This window comes from Betta splendens, chromosome 13 (assembly GCF_900634795.4).
Source record: "Betta splendens chromosome 13, fBetSpl5.4, whole genome shotgun sequence".
NCBI classification, from domain to species: Eukaryota; Metazoa; Chordata; class Actinopteri; order Anabantiformes; family Osphronemidae; genus Betta; species Betta splendens.
This window is the reverse complement of record NC_040893.2, coordinates 16534468-16557147: the sequence shown is the minus strand read 5'-3', so window position 1 is coordinate 16557147 and position 22680 is coordinate 16534468. Positions and strand designations below refer to the sequence as shown.

Below are 22680 nucleotides of genomic sequence, written 5' to 3'. Positions count from 1 at the left end.
CTGGCTCTGCTGCTGTATTTCACAACCAGTCCTAATTAACCAGGCCTCACTTTTATACGTCCTTGGGCAAAAGTAACTTTCACTCGTGAAGGCGCTGAAGGTTACGGCGGCGGATGAATCATCTCGCCCGACGAAGCAGGTCGAATTTGGCTATTCATTTAGTTGCGACGACAGGGCAGGATGTTGGTAATGAAGTAATATCAGGGAGTGAATGAAACACTTCAAAATGAAAATGAGAAGCTGAGAGGGGAGGTTTCTGTGCAAACCGTTTGCATGGGCTTCATTAACAGGACCTGACCTTATCTCCCATCTCAAACCTTCCCCACCCACAGACCCCAGCAGCATGAATAATACGAGGAGGTCCTTTGTGCCAAACGCTGGGGGGCAGATCCCACACCATCTCCTGGTACAAACCGCCCCCTCTCCTCTTTCAAGCCACAGCTGTACACACACACACACACACACACACACACACACACACACACACACACACACACACACACACACACACACACACACACACACACACACACACACACACACACACACACAGTTAGACAGTCGGGATGCAGGAAAAGACACTCACCTCCCCTGTGTCCAATGCCTTCATGTTGCTTTCGCTGTTTGTTTAACCACAGCAGCTGCTTTTTCTTTCGAGTCGGGAGGCGATGTCTGAGTTTGTAACCACGCTCACATCCTGCAAGAGACACAACCAGCTTCAGCTCCAGCGTACAACAGCAAACAGCAGTGAGAGTCATGGAACTCCAGGCCCGTCACCCACCCGGTTTATGTTTTAGTGCGTTTTAATGAGCGTGCATGTGTGCATCACAGTCATACAGTACGAGTGTGTGCCGACTGCAGGATGAGCATCTGTGAGCAGCTCCGGAGCCGCGGCTACCTGCTCCATATTCATGCCTCTCCCCATATGTGACCCTCAACTGTAAACAAAGAATATTAAACACGGGCGGCGAGGAGCGGCCTAATGAACACACGCACGCGTTACTCACAGCGTAATGAATCGATAGATGGTGCTCTTCCATCAAATATTTATTGGAGTAATATTCCTGACATTCCGGAGTTTAACAGCAACCGACCTGAGCCGCTTCAGAGACGGGAGAATTCATTACAGAAGAAATATACAAGTGTGTCCTAATGAAATATATGAGGGGCATCAATCATTTCAGGCCAGGTGGATCAAATCACTACAACACTAACATTTGCAGGTAAGAGCATTTCCCTCCACGTTTCACAGCAAAGAGGTCGCTGCATCTGTGGAATATCTATTCCGGCAGCTTTGAAATCCTGCTCCCTGTGTAAAATTCATCCCATCATTTCCAAGGCGTCTGTCATAAGGAACGTCCCATCCCATTCGTCTTGGGCGGATATGGAAGGAGCCTTATCACTATTGTGTGCTTGAGCCGGAGGTAACAACTGCCGCAGTGTTTACGGAGAAAGAGGAGTGGTAATAGAAAAACCTGCCGCTGGTCCCCTGAGATCCTCCTCTCCTGCTCTGGGGCCGATACAAAGCAGCTGACACGTCCCTATAGCTGTCGGGAAACCTCCGGAACCCTGAAACAGCGAAAGCACCTTGAAAATGTGACGGACAACAGCTGTTTCAGACTGCAGACCCCCCCCCCCCCCACCACCACCACCCATCTGCTGGGACAGACTCCGCGTTTCAAAGCTGTCCACCTGGCTTTCAGCGCCTCCTCACAAGGGCCAGCAAATAGATGCTAGTTAGCGTCGGCCAGAGAGCCTGGAATACGTCGAAACACTCCACGGGAACCGCCCCTGAATCACTTGGAGAAGTTTTCATTCATTTGACCTTTATTAATGCATTCAACTCTTTTGCATGTGCACAAACAGCTGTGGTTTCCCTCCGGCCCGTCTCAGCTTCAACAGCTATTGGGCTCCCTCTATTGGCCTCCACGCATCCATCTGCATCCTGGCTACAGACATGTAGATGTGGAGGGACGTTTCACATTCATGGACTTATACAGAGCTGCTTGCTCTGTGTCCATAAATCAGCCCAGTGGGTACGACGTAGAGACTGGACCCTATTTATCTACTTCATGTATCATATCAGACCAAGTGGTGGTCTTGTTTGAGTCTATTATGAAAAACAGAGGACGTCTTTTCTATTTGGTTGACACACAGTGATCTTCGTCACACTCGCTCATTACCACTGTTGGATCACCGCTGCCTCCTGGTTTCATTATGGGATGTCAGCCTCAAGAAGTTCCCCAAGTTATTATTGTTGCCAAGAAGCCAAGTCTAGAGTCATACTCTGCCTGGGATGAATAATTCATGAAGTAAAGCAGCAAGGCCCAAAGAATCCATCAGCATCAGGGGTCAATACATAAACAGAATTATTCAAAAAAGTCGACCTTAAATCTCAGTTCAGTCTTTTAGTTTTAAGTTTTTAATGGATGCAACTTACTTTTGCAAAAAGTTGGGGAGCAATTATTATGGAACTGGCCAATTTACTTTGGGCTCAATTAACATCTCATTTTGTTCACAGGTTCGGGAGTCACAGACAAACGGCTTTTTTTGACTGTCGTGGCAGAACTGACTCCGGCTCCGTGATGAAGAGTGCAGCTAAACCTGCGCCGCGCGCCCCTCGATCGCCGTGATTCTTCCTCGGCCTCCGATCGTCTCTGGACGCGGCCGCTTCCCTGCAGATACACTTTATAAAGCCCGGCTCAGGCCCGTTAGCACAGCGCACGGGCTCGAGTTGTCACTCCAGCCGCAAAGACTATTTGCACTCCCACAAGAGAAAGGCTGAATCTGAGTGGCTACTTTTACACCTTGACACAAAATCGATAGATCGGATTAAGAATATATGTGACGTCAGGTGGAGTATTTGATATTTATGACTGCTGTGCATCCAGTCGAGGTGAGTACACATTCAGGGCACTATGTTCATGTCAGGCCAGAAGATTAATCAACAGTCCTGCATCCCAGATGAAGTGTTCGGGTGCTAAGTCAACAGCAGCCTGCCAACGAGGGGACCCAGTGACATTTCAGACGGGACATATGCTACATCCCCTCAAATATTTATTATACATGTATATGGGGCGCCAATGTAAAAGAAGGCAAGGTGACATGTTTGAAGACTTCAGGAATAATTGGATTCGGAAAGGTGACATTTAGCACCAGCTGGACTCGGAAGATATAGAAATGTGGCTCAGAAATTGGCAGGGTCACATTCGCGAGCACAACCATGAAGACACCAATATGCTCGTGTGCACATGCACCAAATTCATTTACATGTGATTTCAGACATCTGTTTATGGCCAATTATGCCAAACCAAGCAAGTCCAGCTTATGTATGCTAGGTTTCCTCTTAATCAAACCCCAATAAGGCAAAGCAACTTCTTCTGCAAATTCTAAGCATATAACAATATTCAACTACACTAAAGTGGCTTGTTAAAAACACAAATGCATGCGTGGCTGGATTATTTTACAATGCATGCGAGATGGTTTCATCTCAGTTAATTATTTCACTATATTCTGTGCACCGAGAGAAGTCAGTTGGGAACCTTTAGCTCAACTAGTCTCATTTATAAGCAGCTCAAACCTGGCTCATTTATCTGTTGGAAATATTCAGCGCATGCCTCATTAATATAAAAAAGATCCCGTATTCACTTTATTTGCAGGCCAGCAGCAAACACCACAGAACACTCTCTCCTGCAGAGCCTTCTGTAAGTTATCATAGCAAACGCTGGACTTTCATTTGAATGTTTATGGGTTACATTATAAATCAAGACTGTACGATAATTCAGCAACGTTGCCTTTAGACACTTACACACAAATTGATGAGCATTTATTCTACATAATTTAGAGCTTAGGAGCAAAGATAGGGCTCGACTGCCACCGCCACCGCTCTGTTTGACCTTTCCTGCCAGGAGGAGGAGAGTCCTTTAAGAGGCAGGGGAAGGCAGGAGCTGATGGAGCGGTGTCTTTAATGAGGTATGCTGGGGCTGTTGTCTCTCCGTTTAATTAGACAATTATGCAGCCTCCTACGGAAGAGGGAACATTCGGGGTCACAGCGGAGGAGGAGGGCGATGCCACAATGCCACCCTGTCACAAACACAAGAGCGGAGGCTAAATCACAGGTGAGGCCCTCGGGGCCCGCAGAGAGCCCGCTCTGCGTTTGGGAGCCATTATGGGTCTGTCCTATTTAAATGCAGCGTAACTGCCTTTGTCCATCTTCATTCTGTTGTTGATTAGGCTGGTAATTACCGCTCCACAAAGACATGGCCAGACACCGACACCATTACGGCACAGTCTAATGGTGTTAAATGTTCTTTTGTCTGCATTTCCTCAGCAGACGTTGGCGACTTGAGACGCACGCCTCAAAAGAAACTATGATGACTGCTACACCTTCTGCCAAGTAAACAGAGACTTTGACAAGCTGGGTGTTTGAAGCTGTGGCAAGAATTCATTCCACTACTACCCCATTTTACACCAGAGAATTGTAATTACAGATTCACCGCCATCTGGTACCCACGCCTGTCGCTGCCCATTCTTCAGCGGTGCCAAAGCAGGCTCCAGTTTCCTCCGTGGTGAATTGCTTTAACCTCATGTCTGCAGTCCCAGCGGACGTGTCACTGCACTACATGCTCAGACAGGCACGACCGAAAGCACAACGCAGCAGGTCTGAGATACACAGTGAAGTGAAGGTGTGGAATGGATCCACTTCTAAGAGGGGCCATAACTCATTCAGATGAATGGTCGGAAATCTCAGCAACTGATGAGGCGCAATTTATTTTTGTGATGTATGGTAGCTTCTCGTAGCACTGTTATTTGTACATATGTCAGCACGACTGAAGATCCTCCATTTCCTTTGTTCGCCCCTCCTCCTGTTATAAGCACAGATCACAGGATCAATATCGCACTGAAACCACATTATTACTGATACTGTTTGGCATTTTGGGTAGGAGGCGTATTTGCTCCATTGTTGGTCTGGGGTGTTTGCATGTGTCCCATGTGGTGAAAGCTCCTGCATCTTTATGCATTATCCTCCACTGTACCGTGTGTGCACAGTCCAGATGATCACAGCTGCAGCTTCCCAGTTGACCACATCATCATAACCCTCAACTCTCTGCACATATTCACACGGAATTCAGCAAACGAGGGACACATCCCAGGGAAGTAGTTACCCAGCGGAGAGCCCAGCCGTACATCACCCCTCACTGCTGCCGCGGTAGTTAGGGAGCGGCAGAGGAGGAAAATACACAACATCGTGCGGGAAATTCCACTGTGAAAACACTCATTCTGCGCCGGCTGATGGCTGCTCTGAAGCACAATTAGTCCACCATTACCTGTGGTTCAGCCCCGGTTCAGCCTCGTGAGCAGCTGCCACATAAGGCACATTTAAGCAGAGAGCGGTGCTGAACCTGAGCATTGTGACAGGGAAACATAAAGCGAAGCCATTCATGTCTTAAAGAAAAAAGGGATTCTGTTATCATATCATGCTAAAGTAGAATATCTTATTCAACAGGAGAGTGAGAGGCTTCGTAAGCAGCCAGTTGTAAGTAGAATCTAGCCCCAGTTCCCCATCAGTGTAGAAAACTGGCTAACTGGAGGGAAAAACTCCATCACTCAGCATCCATAGGTTCCACTTAGCATGTTTCTCTGACAGTTGCCATGGACAACTTCACCTGGACGACAGAGAAGCAAGTCAGCATCACAGGTGTGACAGCAATTCTCCCCTAAGATAGTTTAGGCGGCGCCGTTTCACTGAAACTAGAACCTGGAAATATCCGTTCCCCTGCGATCTGAAGCCAACTTACCCGACGCAGCGCGTTTCTCCACAGGGACGATCCTCTGCTCCAGACTCAGCGCTGCAGTCCAGGCAGAATGCCTTCAAATGCTGCTGGTGCCGGCTTCTTATCATAACCCAACAAAACAGTTTGCAGCGTGCTGAAATTAGGGCACTGCTGCATCCACACACAGTAGAGCGCATATAGACTCAGCCTGAGCTTTCTGATTGGGATTAACAACACCTGAGGAGGCAGGAGGCTGCACAGCCTGATCATAAATGCAGCTTCTTCAGCTCAATGTGACTTTAGGTTTAATTCTCACACGGTCAGTGACACAGAGGTGGCGGCAGAACCCAGTTACAATCAGTGTCTGTGCTTTGTCTCTGTGGAAAAAGCACAAAGAGCAGATGCAAACGGCCCAGATGGCAGATTGTAGCATGAGGGAGCGCAGCCGGCTGCAAGCGCTTCACACAGGCAGGTACAGAGTGGAGCTCCACTCCCAGAGGAGACCAACAGCCCAGCACCAGCAAAACACACATCAGGTCCTAGGATCTGTGAAAACGCTAAAAATGCTCCCTGTTAATAAAATTAAATAAATTCAACTGCAAAGTCCAACTAGAGGAACGCTCCACCAGTAGCTCTGCTGAGCTTCGTGTACTTTTAAAGCCGCCCATAGGTTTCCGTCTCCGTTGTTATTCCGCGCACATTCAAGGGCTGCCGTGCTGGACGTCATGTGTGGTGGAAGACGAGACGTTATAGATCCCGTGTAATTGAATTAATCTCACGCACACACACACTGCAAGTGCTTCTCCACTCGGTTGTTCTAATGGTAAATAATAATGAAAGCCTTTGGTGCATATGAAACGCTGCATTCATGAATATTGTTGAAGGCAGACATGATAAAAACACTCATTTGTTTATCTCTCAGTGGAGCTCCGCCGTATGCTGGGCTTTTACCATAATTCACGAGGGGCTCTGTCTAATCCATTTTTAGCAAAACACCACATGCCAGTGAGAGCGTTGCATACACGCACCGGGGCCTGTGAGCTCATGTCCGGACTCCGTGGAGTTGTGTTGACTTTTTTTTTCTGCCTTCGACTCAAGGTCACGGATCTCCGTGACTCCGCGAGGCCTTGTGGTTCCTGCAGCACCGAAGGCCGTGCTGCCTCAGCTTTCTGTCTGAGAATCTGCAAATCCTGCCCTTGCCCCCGTGACCTCCCAGAGCTCAACCTGTCAAGCCACACACCCACGGAACCCTGCAGGAGCATAGCCTGGGGGGGGGGGGGGGGGGTAGAAGAATGAGAGCGTCAGGAATGGAGCCACAGAGCACAACAGGAAGCAATTAAAAGCACAAGAATGGGATGTAGCGATACTGAAAGGCCTCTTCTTTTAAATTTCACTTCCCATTCGCCTTCTCACCCTTGGCTGCAGGTCAGAGGAAAAGGCAATTTCCCGCAGCCCTCGTACAATCTGCTCCACTCCTCGTGGTTGAACTGTATTTTTGAAGATGCACGGGCGTGAGGGCATCCATCCATCACCCAATGTATGTGATTAACACGGTCCTCCGTGCGCGGCCCGCCGCCGCTCAGCGGGGCCGCTGTCAGTCAAGAGGGGCCGCGTTGGGCCCACTGCCCACCTAATTCACTTACTGAGCGCTGGGCAGCGTGCCCACCCACTGAAGACGCGCAGCAGACTGTCTCAGGCTGTCAGACTTTTATCGTGGAGATCCAGCACGCTGGGCCTGCCAATGAAGACACCCGGAGCCTGTTACAAATCCACTCCTAACACTCTCCCACACATCTTCAGCTGGGAAGGGAGAAGGAATTAGGGCATATGAAAGTCACCATAACTAGGCAACATACGCCTCGATTTCAAAACAGATGTCAGTACAGAAGGATATGCTTACGTTTATGAAGGCCGGGCGATGCAGTGTGTGCTATAGGACTTGATTTAAGTATTATATGAAGCAGGCTGCTGTGAAAATAACAACCGTGTCAAGGCGGCAGCCTGCGTGCCACCAAAACAAAAATAAACATGGATATTTCCATTCGTTCCTGCTCTCGCATCAGTTTTCCATCTCCCGCTCACACACAGGATTCCTCTCTGAAGCATCACTTCCACTTCAGAGACCTGAAGAAAAGGCTGGAAGTAGATGGATGGTGATTATTCAGACACAATCTCTCTCCCCTCTCTCGTCTCTCCATTGATCCCGTCCCATCAGAGCAGCTATAAATATTAATGAGGGGGCTTTGTTTTAGCAACCTGTATGAAGATCAGAGCACAGAACAATAGAAGTATCTGGACTTGTATTTATTTCTTTTTTTTTTTTCAGGCAGACCGACAGGCAACCTGCAGAGTGTCCTTGGGGGAGGGGGGGGGGGGGGGGGGGGGGGGCCAGCCCTGAGCCCAGCGCCTCAGGCTCTGTGTGTTCAAGTCAAGGGCAGCTCAAGGGGAGCAGCTGATGTGGGAGTCTGGGTCAGAACCAACCTGAAATCTGCTGGATGAGCCTGTGTCGGACGAATATTGAGCCAAACAGGCAGATTTATTTCATCTAATTTAATACAGATTTTATTCACACATTAAAGGAAGTGTTCACCGTTGTGGTAAAGATGCGTTTTGACTGAGACAAGCGGCAAAGAGGTCCACGTGGCTGCATTTTACAAGAGCTGAGTGAGAGCATGAGCTTTATTTCGTTAGGATGAACTGACCCGGTGCCTTGGTTTTAAAGAGAGGACATAAAACGATGAAATAGGTCGAATGAGCCATGGTGCGTTTGGTCGCCCTCCCTTTCAGTGTCATTTAGCGCCTTAGAATAATATGTGATTGTGTGCTACCTGACCTCCATTTTCTGATCCTGACCTGCCTGATAGTGTGAGCACGTGGGGGTCACGTTGCCCCTGCACTTGGTTAAACGTTTTAATGTTGTACCTGACATCATTGTGTTCAGAAAGCAGAATCCTCCCAGTAATGGTGTGGACAGTGATGGAGGGTCGGGCCGAAATGAAACCAAGACAATGGAAGGGCGAGCGAGAGAGAGAGAGAGATGGAGCCCGGTGGCAGGATGGATTTCTCTGCTTAATGGGAGTGTTTGATTTACAGCAGATGTTGGCCAACTCCTTTTCAATCTAGAAACAATACGCGTGACACGGGCCCCATTTCTAGAAGGGAACCAATCGATGATACAGAATGGTGTGGGGTTTATGAGAAGTTGGGCTGGCGCGGCTGTTATGACTGATGCAAGCCATCCAAGCTGATCCGAAGCGCACAGGGGCGGTAAAGGGAACCGGGAGGCCTCGTATTCATTACCGTCCCAGCACGGAGGCCAGGGGGACTCCATTATGTGGAGCTTTTTAGCTAAACTTTGAACACGCTCTATTATTTATGGAAAGAAAAACTTTGAACCCTGGGAGAGAAGAGATTCAAAAAGACATCTGTCATTGAGTGATATAAACACCCAGAAACCCCTTTATTCAGAATATCCAGAAATTCAGTCATCACACACTGGTATTTTAAATAAATTGTCCGTAAAAGGAGATTTTTTTTAATTTATTTAATGGTTTAACATTCTTTTTGCTTGAGTTTAATAATCTTTGAAGATTTGATAAACTAATTGCTTAGATTAGCAGATGGGAAATGGTCTTAGTCCTGTTGTTTTCAAATGTTAGACAATGAAATTTGTTGAAAGTTGTGAGAAACGAGAAAGAGCCCAAACAAGCACAGTAGGATGTGCTGCTGACGCCGAAGCAGCCCAGTAGTTTAAGGAAATCTGCGATGTGAATCCTGCAGGGGCAGCGGTGAACAATGTAATCTGGGTAGTTTAAATTAGGAGCTGAGCGGCGGAGGAACGAGCGCTTGTTCTGTCACGAGCGCCGCGTCCCCGCTGTCACTCAGGCTCCAGGGTCACGGCAGCCACAGCCCACAGGAAACTAATGCTGCAAAGTATATATACACTTGAGCGGCTTGACTGTGTGAGGCTATTTCTCGGCCCCCGTCGAGAGAAGCACCAAGGTGTGTGCTTGCATTTGATTGGAGAGTCTCCGGTTTGACCTGTAAACAGGTTCCTCTGCGTCCCAGCCCGTGTCACCTGTCTGCGCCGGGCCGGGCCGGGCCGGCGCCGCCCGTGTCACGCTCCGCTGGCTCAATTTAAATGGAAATTGGATGAACTGCTTGGAAGTGATCCAGCCATCCAGAACAATTAACCCATATTACTGGCAGGCCTTGGAGCAGTAATGTGACTTTGAATGCGAATGTGGAGGAAAAGCTGCGGTATTTAATGCTACTGGAGAGCAAATAGCCTCAAGAGCAGAAACAATCCTGTTTGCAGCATTTGATACGAGATTCAGTGTCAAACAATGGCTTTGAATCACATACACACACACTGTATGAAATACAGGTAGAGCTTATTTGTTTAACTTAATCATTACCATGAGCAGACTATAATAATAATTCAAAGCTTGCAGAGTCTGTATCAGATATTTAAGAAATGAAAATATAGCAGCATGGGTCAACTGCTACTGTGGATTTCTACGTTCTGATGGTTCACTAAATATGTGCGTGACCTTCAGCCGTCATCACTTGTCTTTTGTAAAACGTGGTCATCACTTCCCTAAATGTGCATCGTCTGCAGACTGAAAACTATCGCCACAATCGTAAAAAAAGTCTTTTTTTTTGTTGGCATGTGATTCCACATTGATTGGATAATCAATTACAATAAGTACAGCCTTTGAAATTCTGCAATTCAAACAACAAACAGATTCGTCCTCACGGAGAAACTTGACAAAGAAAACACGCGCTCATTTTCACACAAAGCACGTCAGTGTTAAAAGTCTAAGGCGCCCCCGCGGTGTTGACAAGAAGGAGTTAGAGGAGAGGCGATGGGGGGCAGAGCGGAGCAGCTGAAATCCTGGCGTTCTGTATGCAGGCGACTGAGGCGCGCTGGACGTCTGAGGCGCTCAGGTAATGGCTGGAATTGTGTCTGCTGCACAGCTTATAAATGGCAGCGCCGGCAGTATTTATCTGTGTCTCAGACAATCCTGCTGGGAGATGGGAACAGTGAAATGAGAATCAACAGCCTGCTCCTCCTCCCCTCGGCGCCCGTCGGGTCATTTCACCCCGGCCACCCTCCTCTCGGAGGCGACGCGTGAGGAGAGGCTGATAAATATAAAGCAAGTTGAGCGGCGCCTCCATCTGCACAATTGCCCTCCTCGTTTTAATGCGCGTTGCTCGAACCTGAAGGAAATCCTGCGACTTCTCCTCCTATGAAGTATTTATTTATTTCAACCTCGGCCCGTCCACCTCGCCTGCATTAAAGGCCATCAACTCTAATCCTCCACCCCGCTTCCATTCTAACTTTGCATATTTCATCTCCCAAATCAGGGTTTTTTGTTATATGCCAGTGATGGAGGGTCTGCGCTCTAATAAAAGACAGGACAGGAGCTATTTGTAGTCCCCCATTCTTGACTATTGCCCTTTGGCTTTGTCTCCTGCAGTCACAGCTTGTTACCACATCTCCAAAGGATGGAATAGAGGGGACGGACGTGGGCAGGAAGAAAAGGGCGGATGGAGGAAGGAGGACGGAACACAGGGAGGCAACAATAACACGCAATTTCAGGCTTCATTGTAATTCCGCTCTCATCTGGGTCCCAAGCGACAAGCAGCGAGTCGTCCAGGATTCTAATCATTGCTGTTGTCAGATTGCTACCCCAAGTGAGATAGAGTTGATTGCTTGAACAAATTTGCAAAGTAACAATGCAATTTGCTTCAGTGTTCCTTGGGAGGGTTTGGGCCCTCAGATCGGTGGGGTCTGCAGAGAGGCCCGCGGGAGACGGGCCTGGAAGTCGTCGTCTTCTTCCAGACACTTGTCTGCAAGTAAATTAGTCTCACTGTTAATCACCACACTTGAAAGGCCATGTTTGCATATCTGTGGGAATTTGAACAGCAGCAACACGAAGCTAAAGAGAAAGTGAGGGAGTCAGAGAAAGGATTTTCTTGACAGTTGGATTTTAAAGTGAGTCTTGTATTAAATTATGGGGGGAAATATTAAATTGTCGTATAATCTAAGGGTCACTTGAAAATCTGACCTTGCTGATGCTGATCGCCATGGCAACAAGCATAAACATCCAAATAAAGCAATAGCATCCTTACATATTACACAGTTGGTTTCAAGCACAAACAATAGCAAATGTAAAATGAGTGTTGTTTATAACAACAGGCCGTTTGTTATTACGCTATGCGCCGATATGAGTTTTACAGAAATCTGTGGAGAGATGCTCTGCTGCTCCTCACTAGGGATTCTTTTCAGCTGTTATTTGCTGGAGGGCTCGTGTTGCTCTACTTTCTGCTTTAAAATACTTCAGAGGTGTTTTGTTGGATTTCAGTCGGAGGACATACTTGGCCAGGTCATGCTTTTCTTTTTTTTGCCTCCTGTGCGGTGCATTAGAGTGCATTTAGGATCTCCTGCCAAGCTTCCTGAGAGGGGGCGTCGTCTTTTCATTCTGGATTTTGGTTCGTCATCTAGAAATGTCATCTCCCCTACACCTCTGCACTCCATCCTCACATAAACACTCTCCCGCCTCCGTGTTCCAGTCAGCTCACTGCAGCCGCTCTGCAAAACAAATTTATTTTAGTTTCATTTCACCAAAGATTGTGCTTCAAATATACAGTATATAGGGGTTTTTATTAAAAAGGTCCATCCTGCAGTTTCGCGCTGTAACACTACTGTAAAGTTCGAGCCTCGTGAGGCAAATCGTTTTGAACTAACTCCACTTACTGAACATTATGACCTGACAAACCCCCGATAATCACACAACATAAACACAAATGACTTGCTGTCTGTTCAAGATTCAAGTACAGCAAATGCAAAGAGCATTTATTTCCAGTGTGGCAGCTGCTATTCTTCATGGCCATTACTCTATTATGGAATGTGACACATTTTAATAGAAGTGACTGATTGCTGGTGGGAGAGGAGGGGCCACAGTGTGCAGCAGGAGTACATCTGTCTTGGAACAAAAGGACATGTCACTGAGTCATGTTCAGATCCCAGCTGTAGATCCAGAGGTGTTTTGAACACAGGTCCAAAAGAAATGCCACAGAAATTGGAGCTCCTTTTATTCTTAATAGGTACAGCTGTGCACGAGGATTATAATGTCTCCGTTTTAAGCTGTCAGAGAGGTGATAATTCTGCTCAAACAAACCAGAGGCCAGGACATTTGAACCTGTACGTTTTCTATAGGTTACGTCTGACGTGCTTCATCACACGCTGCTGGCTTCGCGTCCGTGAAGGCAGCGCTTCCTGCTAGATTGGTGCACGCGCTGAACTGTAACTGAACCGCTGCTGAGCTGCTGGAATGGCTGGAGGACCAGTGGAGAAGCGATTATCCAGACATCAGCAGGCTGCTGGCTGCTCCCACTGGTGGAGCAATCACTGTGTTATTTGGGGGAGAATGAATTACTGGACATTTTGAGATTAGCCCACCTAATCCCCAAACCAGTGTCTCGGGGCATTTATAGAGAATGTAGCGACATTTGCGCCGTGTTGTCTGTCATTTATTATCTATTACCTGCCAGCCTGTGTTTTTAATAGCTCTCAAATTATAATGGACTTTATTGGACTGTGAAAGAAGGAATTGTTCTCCTATAAATGCAGTAGCAGACGTTTTGGTCTGTCCTTCAGTTTGTGGCTGATCCCACTGCCTTCACACGTCTCCTGTGGCTGTTTGATTTACTGTGGCCCCGACCCAAGACTTGGCTCTCATGGTATTTTTCCAGATTACAGAGAAATCTAAATCTCTGCAGCGCCCAGAAAACAGAAAAGCAGCAAAACTCATATTAGGTAAGCAGTGCTGAAATAAAGGATTCGGAGGATATGAGCGTTCTTGTGCAGAGGTGTGTTCAATATGAATCTTTTAGAAAATCCAGAGCCTTACAGGGATTTCCATCACCTGTCTCAGAGCTTGATACCAGGTTGAAGCTTTGCACCGGCTCATTTTATCTACCCTGAGATTGGTGATTAGATTGAAGAGCCCAGCAGAGGAGACACAAGTCCTTTCCTCCACACGGAGAGGAAAAGCAATGTTCCACAAGACTACACATTCATTACTCAGAATAAATCTCCATTAAACAAATGCCATATGCATAATTAGGCTATAGGAATCATTATAATTGTGATTACTTTCTCCGTGGGCAGAGCTATGTAAATTGTGATTGACACCAAGCCACAGACTGTGTGGATCTGACTTTAGAGATACATGAACGCATCGCAGCACACTGAGCAATAGAATACAGACAAGATGTGGGTCAGAGGTGGCTGTAAATGTGTCTTCAGCACACATTCTTAAGCCACTGTGAACAAAATTGAACACAGGCATGAATATATTGAAGAAACAGAAATCAAATTTAAAAAAAATCTAACATTATAGCTTCCAAAGAAGAAATTGTTTCGCAAAATAGAAGACTAAATGTCCCTAATAAACTGACAACCGAGACTAAACATGAGCTCAGCAGATGGTAATAATTCACACACACACAGGGTTTCAATCCTTGTCTTCAAAAGGAAATGATTGCAGCCAGAGCCTTGATCTGCCCGCCTGCTCCAGGATCCCGCTGGCAGGGCAGGGCTGCGCGCGTGGAGATGGGGGGAGCATTATTAGATTCCACTTTGTGTGCACGTTTCATCTCCAAAAGCATCGCTTAGGGAAAACAATAACCGACCCAACCCATGGCTTTGAACTCGCCAGGTGGGGGCAGCAGTGGCAATATGAACTGGAACAGGTGACCCGGGGGGAGGGGGGTGCTTTTGTTCATGCATTATCTGTAATGCATATGCAAAACAGGTTGTGTGGCTTCCTTTACATTTTAATGGCATTGACAGATAGTCACTAATAAAGACACAGGTAACAGAAAGCTCCTCAGGCTTCTGGTTTCACAGTGAGAAGTGTTGCAAACTTAAAACACCACAGGATAATTAAGATATGTTCACATTTATTGTGCAGTGACTTTTATATACATACATTTTTTTACACCTAATTTACATGAACAGAAATAAATTAATCTGCTAATGTTCTTTAATTGGTCTGGCTTTAATGTTGCCACTGAATGGACACAACAAACTTTGAAGGAGAGAAAGCACAATAATTCCAAGTGACACGAGTGACAAGGCAGTAATATGACTCAGTGTAGATTCAGTAGTGTTATATTGAACATAGATAAAGAGGCAGTTGGTAAGTGTTCTACTACATTAAACACGTTAATGGGAGTCTGAACATGAAGGTTGGACAACAACCGGTTAATGGATCACCTGCTCACATGACAGTTTGGTGTTTGTCCCCTCAAAGAACAGTGTCACACCTGTAAACTTAAACGTGATTATTTTTTGAGCTAATGCGTCACATATTGCACCTGTTTAAGTCATTTTGTTAGCACTCTGAGAACACGTATGATATTAGCTTTTTGCAATACAGAAAAGATCAAACAAAAACATTTAAAAGATTTTAAAATAATATACTTTTCTAATCTATAATTTTTTCTTACTCAACATAATGTGGTTTAGTGTTTAACTGCAGACTTTTTAATCTCACCAGTAGAAATTTAATATTAGCTACCAGAGTCTGAGACGTGTCCAGAAAAAAAAAAAAGCTTACAAACTGCATCTTTAATATGAGAGAGACTATTATTATTATTATTGTGCTACATACAGTATTGGTCACTGACAGACACAGAGATAAAATACAACTTGATTAGTTAGTGTGATCTTTATAAAAACGTAAAATCAAACAGGCTAGTGTGAAATTCATTTTACCTGTGTACAGTTTTAAAAATGCATTGACTGGAGCGACCGTGGACCACACGCCGAAATGTGGTCAAGAGAAAATAAAAATGTAAACCACTGAGGAAAACCTGTAGGCTTCCAATATGCCCAGGCTAAAAAAAAGCACACCTGCTCTCAACCGTCGTCTGAAGGAACCGACACGAGTCTAACTCTCTACTGCTAGCTCATGATAAACACAGACACCAATTTGAGTGACATGCCTATGTAACACGAAACAATACGTCAACCCCAGCCTTGTCTTACCACACAGAAACACAAAGAGTTTACAGGATACATTGATGGGTCTTAAGCACTAACCTGCCGCAAGCAGCAAGAACTCTAAGCTATCAAAACATGCAGCTTGTGGTGAGTTTCTACAGTACGGTTCAGTAGTTTGTTGGTGGTAAACGGCCGTGTGAAAACCCAGAGTTTGCTTCTCATCGCTATTTCAATCACACGATAATGATTTTAAACATGGCTCTGTTGTTCCTTTAGCCTTGCACTCACTAGTAACATATTCAGACTCTCAAAGTGAACAGTTAATCACACGGCAGCCATCTAATCACCACACCATACAGGAACATCTGATTATTGCACACTAGCACTGAACTTGCAAATGTTCATGCAGAATGTATGAGAAACACACTACACTCAAAATCAGTGGTCACTCACTATGTGACAGATGACCATACAATTCTTTGGAAGACTAAGATACATCGTGTGGGGGGGCGTCAGAGGCGTATAACTACGTGGCACACTACCAAGGCGCCTACAGCGCTTATTAAAACCTATAACGGCAAAGGAGTGACCATGGTATAGAAAATCACACTATGATATCTGACTGGCTTCACTATCTGATGACTGCATTACAGCACCTTCTGTAGACAGTGAAAAAGGAAGAGTGGTAGAAAAAAAAGGAAATGAGAATTTCTGTAGGAGCAATAGCATTGTTTTTCAAGCAAATTCTAGCATCTGCATGTTAAACATATTACATCCATGACCAACATTCATAGCACGGTTTCTGCTGAAACACAAAAGATTACCAAGCAAACAAACATTTGATGCCAAGAGTTCAAATTTTGTATAAAGCATCTTTTCAGACACATTTCCCCACAAACTACGGCACACACTAGACTAATGGTTAGACAGGTGAAACGGTCGTAAGGCGAAATTGTGGCAGTAAGATGAGATGCGAAGGAGACATGGGAGTGAGGAGGAGCTGATGTGAAGGAGCCTGTGTTTAATGGACTGTGGATCATCGATGCTCCAACTCAAGGGGATTGAGAACCTGACCTGTAGCTCCTAAAGCTGCCCAGCAGGGTCTGGACCCCTTTCCTGACCCGTCGAGCCACAGAATCAGCAGGAGGAGTGGGCAGGCAGGAAGCCAGGCTGGGCGGACGCGCATCCAAACATTTCTGGTAGCGAAGCTAGGAAAAACAGTAAACAGAACAGAAATGGTTTATTACAAACAGCAGACTAAACACTGGCATGCAAGTGTGGATGTAAACAACGAGGCTTTCTCAGAAATCATTCGTAACTCAGTTCCATCCTTCATCTCACATATTTACTTGTGACTCACCATGCACGCAGCCTGTACGGCCTCACTCAGACTGGCAGCGTTGGGCTCACACCAAAACATGTGACAGGTGAAATCTCGCGGTCCTTCTGCCATGATGAAAGCGAAGGTGTGGACATCTCTCCCTACGCCCATGAAAGACAGGAAACGCACCCTGCACTCTGACAGGACCTCATCATTCTGGAATTGGAAATGTAAGAGACGGCATACATATGAATCTGCAACTGAAAAACCTTAATTGTTATCGTTTTCTTATTAGCAAGTGTTTGCCGTTACCTGTTCTGACAGTATTGTCAGGGTGGCTGGTGCAACATTCACAGACACTTTTGTCCAGTCACTTTTATCTTTGCCATTCATTGCTGCTGCTAGTCCTTCATTGATTACCTCCATGCCTGAGAAACATACACAAACAGATTATGATGCATGCAAAATGTTTACAGTTCCTAAGGTTAAGTGCAGTGCTCATATAAACCACCATATAGCTAAAGACATTCGCTTACCTACTGGTTTAGCCACAGGCACACAACCAAGGTAATAAACATGGAAACGCTGGAAGAGTTCATTTTTAGGAGCAGGAAACTCTGTTGTGAAAGGACGAATAGTGATAATAAATAATCCGCTCCCACATTCATAACGTGTAAGCATAAAAATGGCTTTACCTTCATAGGGAATGCCCACAGGTTTCCCTGAGTCAGAGCTGAGCCTGCTTACTCCGGGCCTAGTCGCCTTCCTCTCTATCATGATCTACATTCAAATTAAGTGGAATAGAAAACACTGACATTTCCACTAACCTCTCATGGCTGGCTCAACATCAAAACACTGCACTTTAGTTGACAGGGTCAACTAAAATCCAAAAGATACTGACCTTTGAACACATCTCATGCAAGCTGGTAGCAATATTCTTTGCAGGTGAGTCACAGCGGAAAACGTGACACTTCAGAACTTGGGTCAGGTTGTCTCGGGCCACGTAGGCAAAATCCCTGCGGGTGAAATACAACAGAGGACGTACATTAACAAATCAAGTCACTGCATTCCACACAAATGACAACGTATACATGCTTATCTCAAACATCAAAGTTACAACAGCACACAGTAATTAAATAAAATGTACCTTTCCCTGTTCAAATGCAGCATGAAAAGAAAAACAGGAACATTAGTCAAACAGGATGCAGGCTAATTTAATTTGGGTGCAATGTTGTTAACACTCCAGCAGAGGGAAGCAGTGTTTGGTTGCAAAAAGTTCTACATTGTGTATGTAACAAAACATTACTACAGAAAAGCCAAGTAGAGTCTAAGTACAATATATGAAATGTTAAATCAAGCTTCACAGGCAGATTTAATGGGATAATAGCAAAAGTTCAAAAAGGAAACAACATTGCCAGAAGTCTATGTAAGTCATCAAACATCGGTGAATTATATTTCACATTTAACATTACGGCCCTTATGAAAACCAATTAGGTTCATTTTGAGCAAACTTTACAGAACTAAAAACAAACATGTGGTTTAGTGACATTATGATAGCAGACTAAAACCACTGATCAAACATTCTTTTGATTGAAATAAATAAATTGTGTTTAATCATCTCTGTCCACTTTATTTTAGCCTGTTCTAATGTATACTGACCTGCCGTTATCTCTGCCAACACCCCAAACACGGATGCTGCCAATCGGCTGAGCATGAAGCAGAGTCTGGCCCAGAGGGTCGATCAACTTCATGGTGTCATTCTCCAGAACCATCAACATGTCCTTACCCTGTCACAGAACACACAAAAACACCGCTTAAAACACCTCCTCTGTCAAAATAATGCGCTGATGCAATATCAGTTAAAAAACTATATATTTACATCCCTGTCTGTAAGCTATTAAAATAAATAACTATGGCGTAATAATTAGGTAACCAAAACATTACTTAGGAGCCTGAAATGACCTGAAAAGATACAGCCAAACCACAGCACATTAAAAGTTATGGTTAAATCTTTTTCTCAGAGGGTTTGGTAAAGCACTGCAGATAAAAGTGTTGAGACTCTCTCAGGACAGTTAACGGCTTTTTCTAACATTTAAACTAGATATTACAGAAACCGTGAACATGAGTCAATAAAATTCTCTCACCTCTCCCCAGATACCAGCAGTGTCATGAAGGTTGTGTTTGTGATACGAGAGCTGCCTGATGCAGTTGTTGACAGCAACGCTGCTCTTGCCAGGTGCCATGTCCTCCTCTGACATCTCCACCCATCCCAAGGAGCGCACAGCAAAACACTGAGAACACAAACAGCACATCAACATTGGTACAAAACTGGACTGGACAAGCAAACAACAGGCAAATGCAGTTAAGAAGGTGTCAAAGTAATCATAAGACCTTTTACCATCTTTAAAAACACGAGTTCAAAGTTAAGTATTTAGATCTTCCTATTTCAGACATTTCAAAAAGAAGGCTTCTTGTAGAAGAAGACATACATTTAGTTTGTATAGCCATGTTTACTTTCTGTAAGCTTAGTTTACCTTTGTTTCTAATTCTGTGGAGAACGGAACCAGCTTCTCTTCTTCCTCAGACAGGGAGCAGTTGTAGCTATAATGACAGAGAGAAGAAGCAAAAAGTGTTGAGGAAAAAAGATCTGATATCGTCAAAACAACTAGTATCGATAAACTAAGCTTTAACAAAACACACTTCAGATTGATGGATGCATAGCGTAGAGTTGCCCCTTCAAACTCTTTCAGACTCTGATCAGAAGCAACTTCTTCCTCCTCCTAGAGATACAAAAAAAAACAGACAACTATGAAAATTTCATATTTCTTTAAATGGAAACTATGTTCCAATATTATTGCAAAAATTGTTTTGTCGTTGTTATTGGAAAACTATTTCATGACTTACTTTCCATAGTTCCCCTTCACCAGCTCCTTCTTCTGCACTGGAAAGCTGAGTCCAAGATTCCTTGAAATTACAACAAAAAGCTACTGTTACTTAGAGTTTCACATGTTTGCATCTTGATGAAATAAAACGTGTTTCAAAAATCTCACTTCAGGTTCTTCACATGGAGTGGTCTCCAAAGACATATTGGAGGACATCATGGAGTCTCCAACTTTACCAAGAGGTGAAGGAGGCTCCCACTGAGTGGTTCCTGTGGGGATGTGCCAGTAGTATGTTCCTGATGTATCTCGCACTCGCATCCATCCTGATGGCAGGTCTGTGTCTGTCTCGAAAGCATTGGAGTCCCAAAAGGACTCTGAAAGACAAGGAGCAAAAGGAAAGAGAGGCAAAATTCTTTAATGTACAATCAATGGAAAAAAACACAACAACAAAAAAAATGAACAGATTCACTAAAGCTTTATGAACTTAATTATACCGGCGCTTTTCCAAATTTACTTTTTTCCGTGTGTTGACTTTCCTTCTAGATTTAATCCATTTATTACTGTTCATGACAATGCAGGTGTGAAGCAACAGGTGACTAACCACACACTACTTCAAGTTGTTTCCTGATTGCTATTACAACAACAAGAAGGTGCAACTTCCTGAGAATCAACCATTAGGGGAGTTTACATATAAAACAGTAAAAGGGTCACGACAATGTCTACAAGTCATATACTCCATTTGTGTTTTGTTTGCAGTATGGTAACACATACCTATATTTTCCTCGTACTATAATATACTGTGTACGCCATCTGACCTTTAACCCTGTATGTGGTTTACCTCTGTTGCCATTTGGAGAGCTGTCAGCTGCGTTATCCTGAGACAGCGCAGTCCAGCTGGACTCCTCTTCGCTTGGTGTCCCGTTCATGTTGGAAAAGAGGAGGCAGGCATTTCGCCCAACAACAGTGCCCTCTCTGTGAGCCACTTTCTCGCCTCTGGTGTTGCCTGATGTCTCCTCGTCATCATCCGATGTCTTTTCCTTGCCTTTACCATCCTCTTCTCGCTCCTTATCTTTCTCTTCAGTGGACTCCAGGGTATCGATGAGTAGCGGCTCATTAAGTAAGTTCTTCGACTCCTCCTGACTAAGACCAGGGGTCATTGCTATTTTGGGAGACTTGGTCTGCTCTTCGTGTCGCTGTTGTTCATCCTGAGTGGTGTTCTGATGAGAGAAGTCTTCTTTGTTCCCATTCTGGCTGATATTGCAGTTGTGGTCCTGGTCCTGCTGGTTCTCAGCTACTTTTCGTAGCTGGTTCTGGCCTTCTTTGACCCACTTGGCATTGTTACCAGTGGACTCCTGGTCGCACCAGTGGCTGCTGTCATTCAGTTTGTTTTTGAGCTCTTCATCTTGCTTTTGCTTGTTCACAACATATGGCATATCTTCATCATCATGGCCACCCATGGTAACTTTCCATATAACTGCTCTGAAGGAGAGAAAACACTTGAGGTTTATTTAAGGATTTGAGCGTTGACAATATCTGCATTGTCTCGCTTAGCTTACTAGCCTGCTAGCTAACACAGACCGTAAGAGGAGGTTTTCATCCGTCATTTAATAAAACTATATTAATAGATACGTATTATTTTATAATCACCAATAAATAAAAAAATACTAACTAGTGAAGTTAACGAATCTAGCAATATTTTGTTAGGAACCTGAAGTCCGATTCTGGTTTGTATTACAGCACCCCCTATGCTACAGTTGCTAGCGCTGAGTTCGTGTACACAAATTTGAATCGCACTTCAGTAGCTTTACCTACCATTTGCCAACACGACCTTTTTCTATTTGGATATTTAGCTCGATATAGAGCTAGTCGTGTGCCGGAAGTATAGCTTAGGGTTTAGCCAGCCATATTTCAATTAAGATATGTCTCTAAAAGTAAAGAAATACAAAGAAAATTGACAGATACTATCGCCGCAGCTAGACGTAACGGGCATCATCCGCCATCATCACCATCTTGGCTAGGCTAATGTTAGCTTCATACAGGAACATCCCAGCGAGTGAGGACTCAGTGATTTATCAAGTTCATGCTAATAATTTGGACTTACCCGCTCCACCGAACCTCCTGTTGTCGAAATATACCGAACCCCTCGCGCTAACTACATATTTCCACGGATCGTGAGGGCTCCCTTCGTCTCTAGGTGGTGTTTCTGTCAGTGGGCTCGGCTAGTGATGGAGGGCGAACCTGCGTCACGGACCGACGTCACCGACGCGGCTCTGTGCTGCCGCTCCAGCGAAGAGCACGACAGGAACTTAACCTAATAGGATTCATATTTAATGCTGTTTTTGGACATTCTGATCCGGTTCTGCATCGTGTCAGGACAATCCTGGGGCAACAGCAGTAATTACAGCGGCTAATCCAGGCTGGAGAAAAAGATGCGCAGGAGGAAAAGTTTTTAAATGAATAATTGATTTAAAGACGATTGTCAGTAATAAAATAAATGTGTATGTGATTTTAGATACAGCACACAAATAACGTCCCTAGTGCAGCTTTGAAGAAATTGTTATGTAATTTATACCCTTTTGCTGTGGCAAATACATTTCCTCATCCAGGGACCAGATTTAATCTAACTTTAAAATAATGAATTGTTTGGTACATCATGATTCTACAGTTGCTCATTTTCTTTTTTTT

At 44.9% G+C, this 22680-nt stretch overlaps 1 protein-coding gene and 1 long non-coding RNA gene across 3 annotated transcripts in view; both read right to left on the bottom strand.

Annotated features, from left to right (window-relative positions):
• Positions 1–5987, bottom strand: part of LOC114868703 (uncharacterized) — a 47639-nt gene extending 41652 nt beyond the window's left edge. For both annotated transcript variants that reach the window (XR_008696563.1, XR_003788057.3), the window contains exons 1-2: positions 5799–5987; positions 587–697 (exon numbers count right to left, since the gene is read on the bottom strand). This is a non-coding gene — a long non-coding RNA (uncharacterized LOC114868703). The remainder of the gene's footprint in view (positions 1–586; positions 698–5798) is intronic.
• Positions 5988–14730: 8743 nt separating this feature from the next.
• Positions 14731–22257, bottom strand: apbb1 (amyloid beta (A4) precursor protein-binding, family B, member 1 (Fe65)). Its single transcript, XM_029170613.3, has 14 exons — positions 22097–22257; positions 20834–21474; positions 20164–20369; positions 20018–20077; positions 19814–19893; positions 19648–19714; positions 19258–19404; positions 18773–18900; positions 18015–18129; positions 17809–17893; positions 17650–17730; positions 17426–17541; positions 17153–17329; positions 14731–17000 (listed from the first exon to the last, which is right to left on the bottom strand). The coding sequence occupies exons 2-14, from the start codon at positions 21450–21452 to the stop codon at positions 16845–16847; spliced, it is 2037 nt and encodes a 678-aa protein (XP_029026446.1). The 5' UTR covers positions 21453–21474; positions 22097–22257; the 3' UTR covers positions 14731–16844.
• Between the last annotated feature and the right edge of the window lie 423 nt (positions 22258–22680).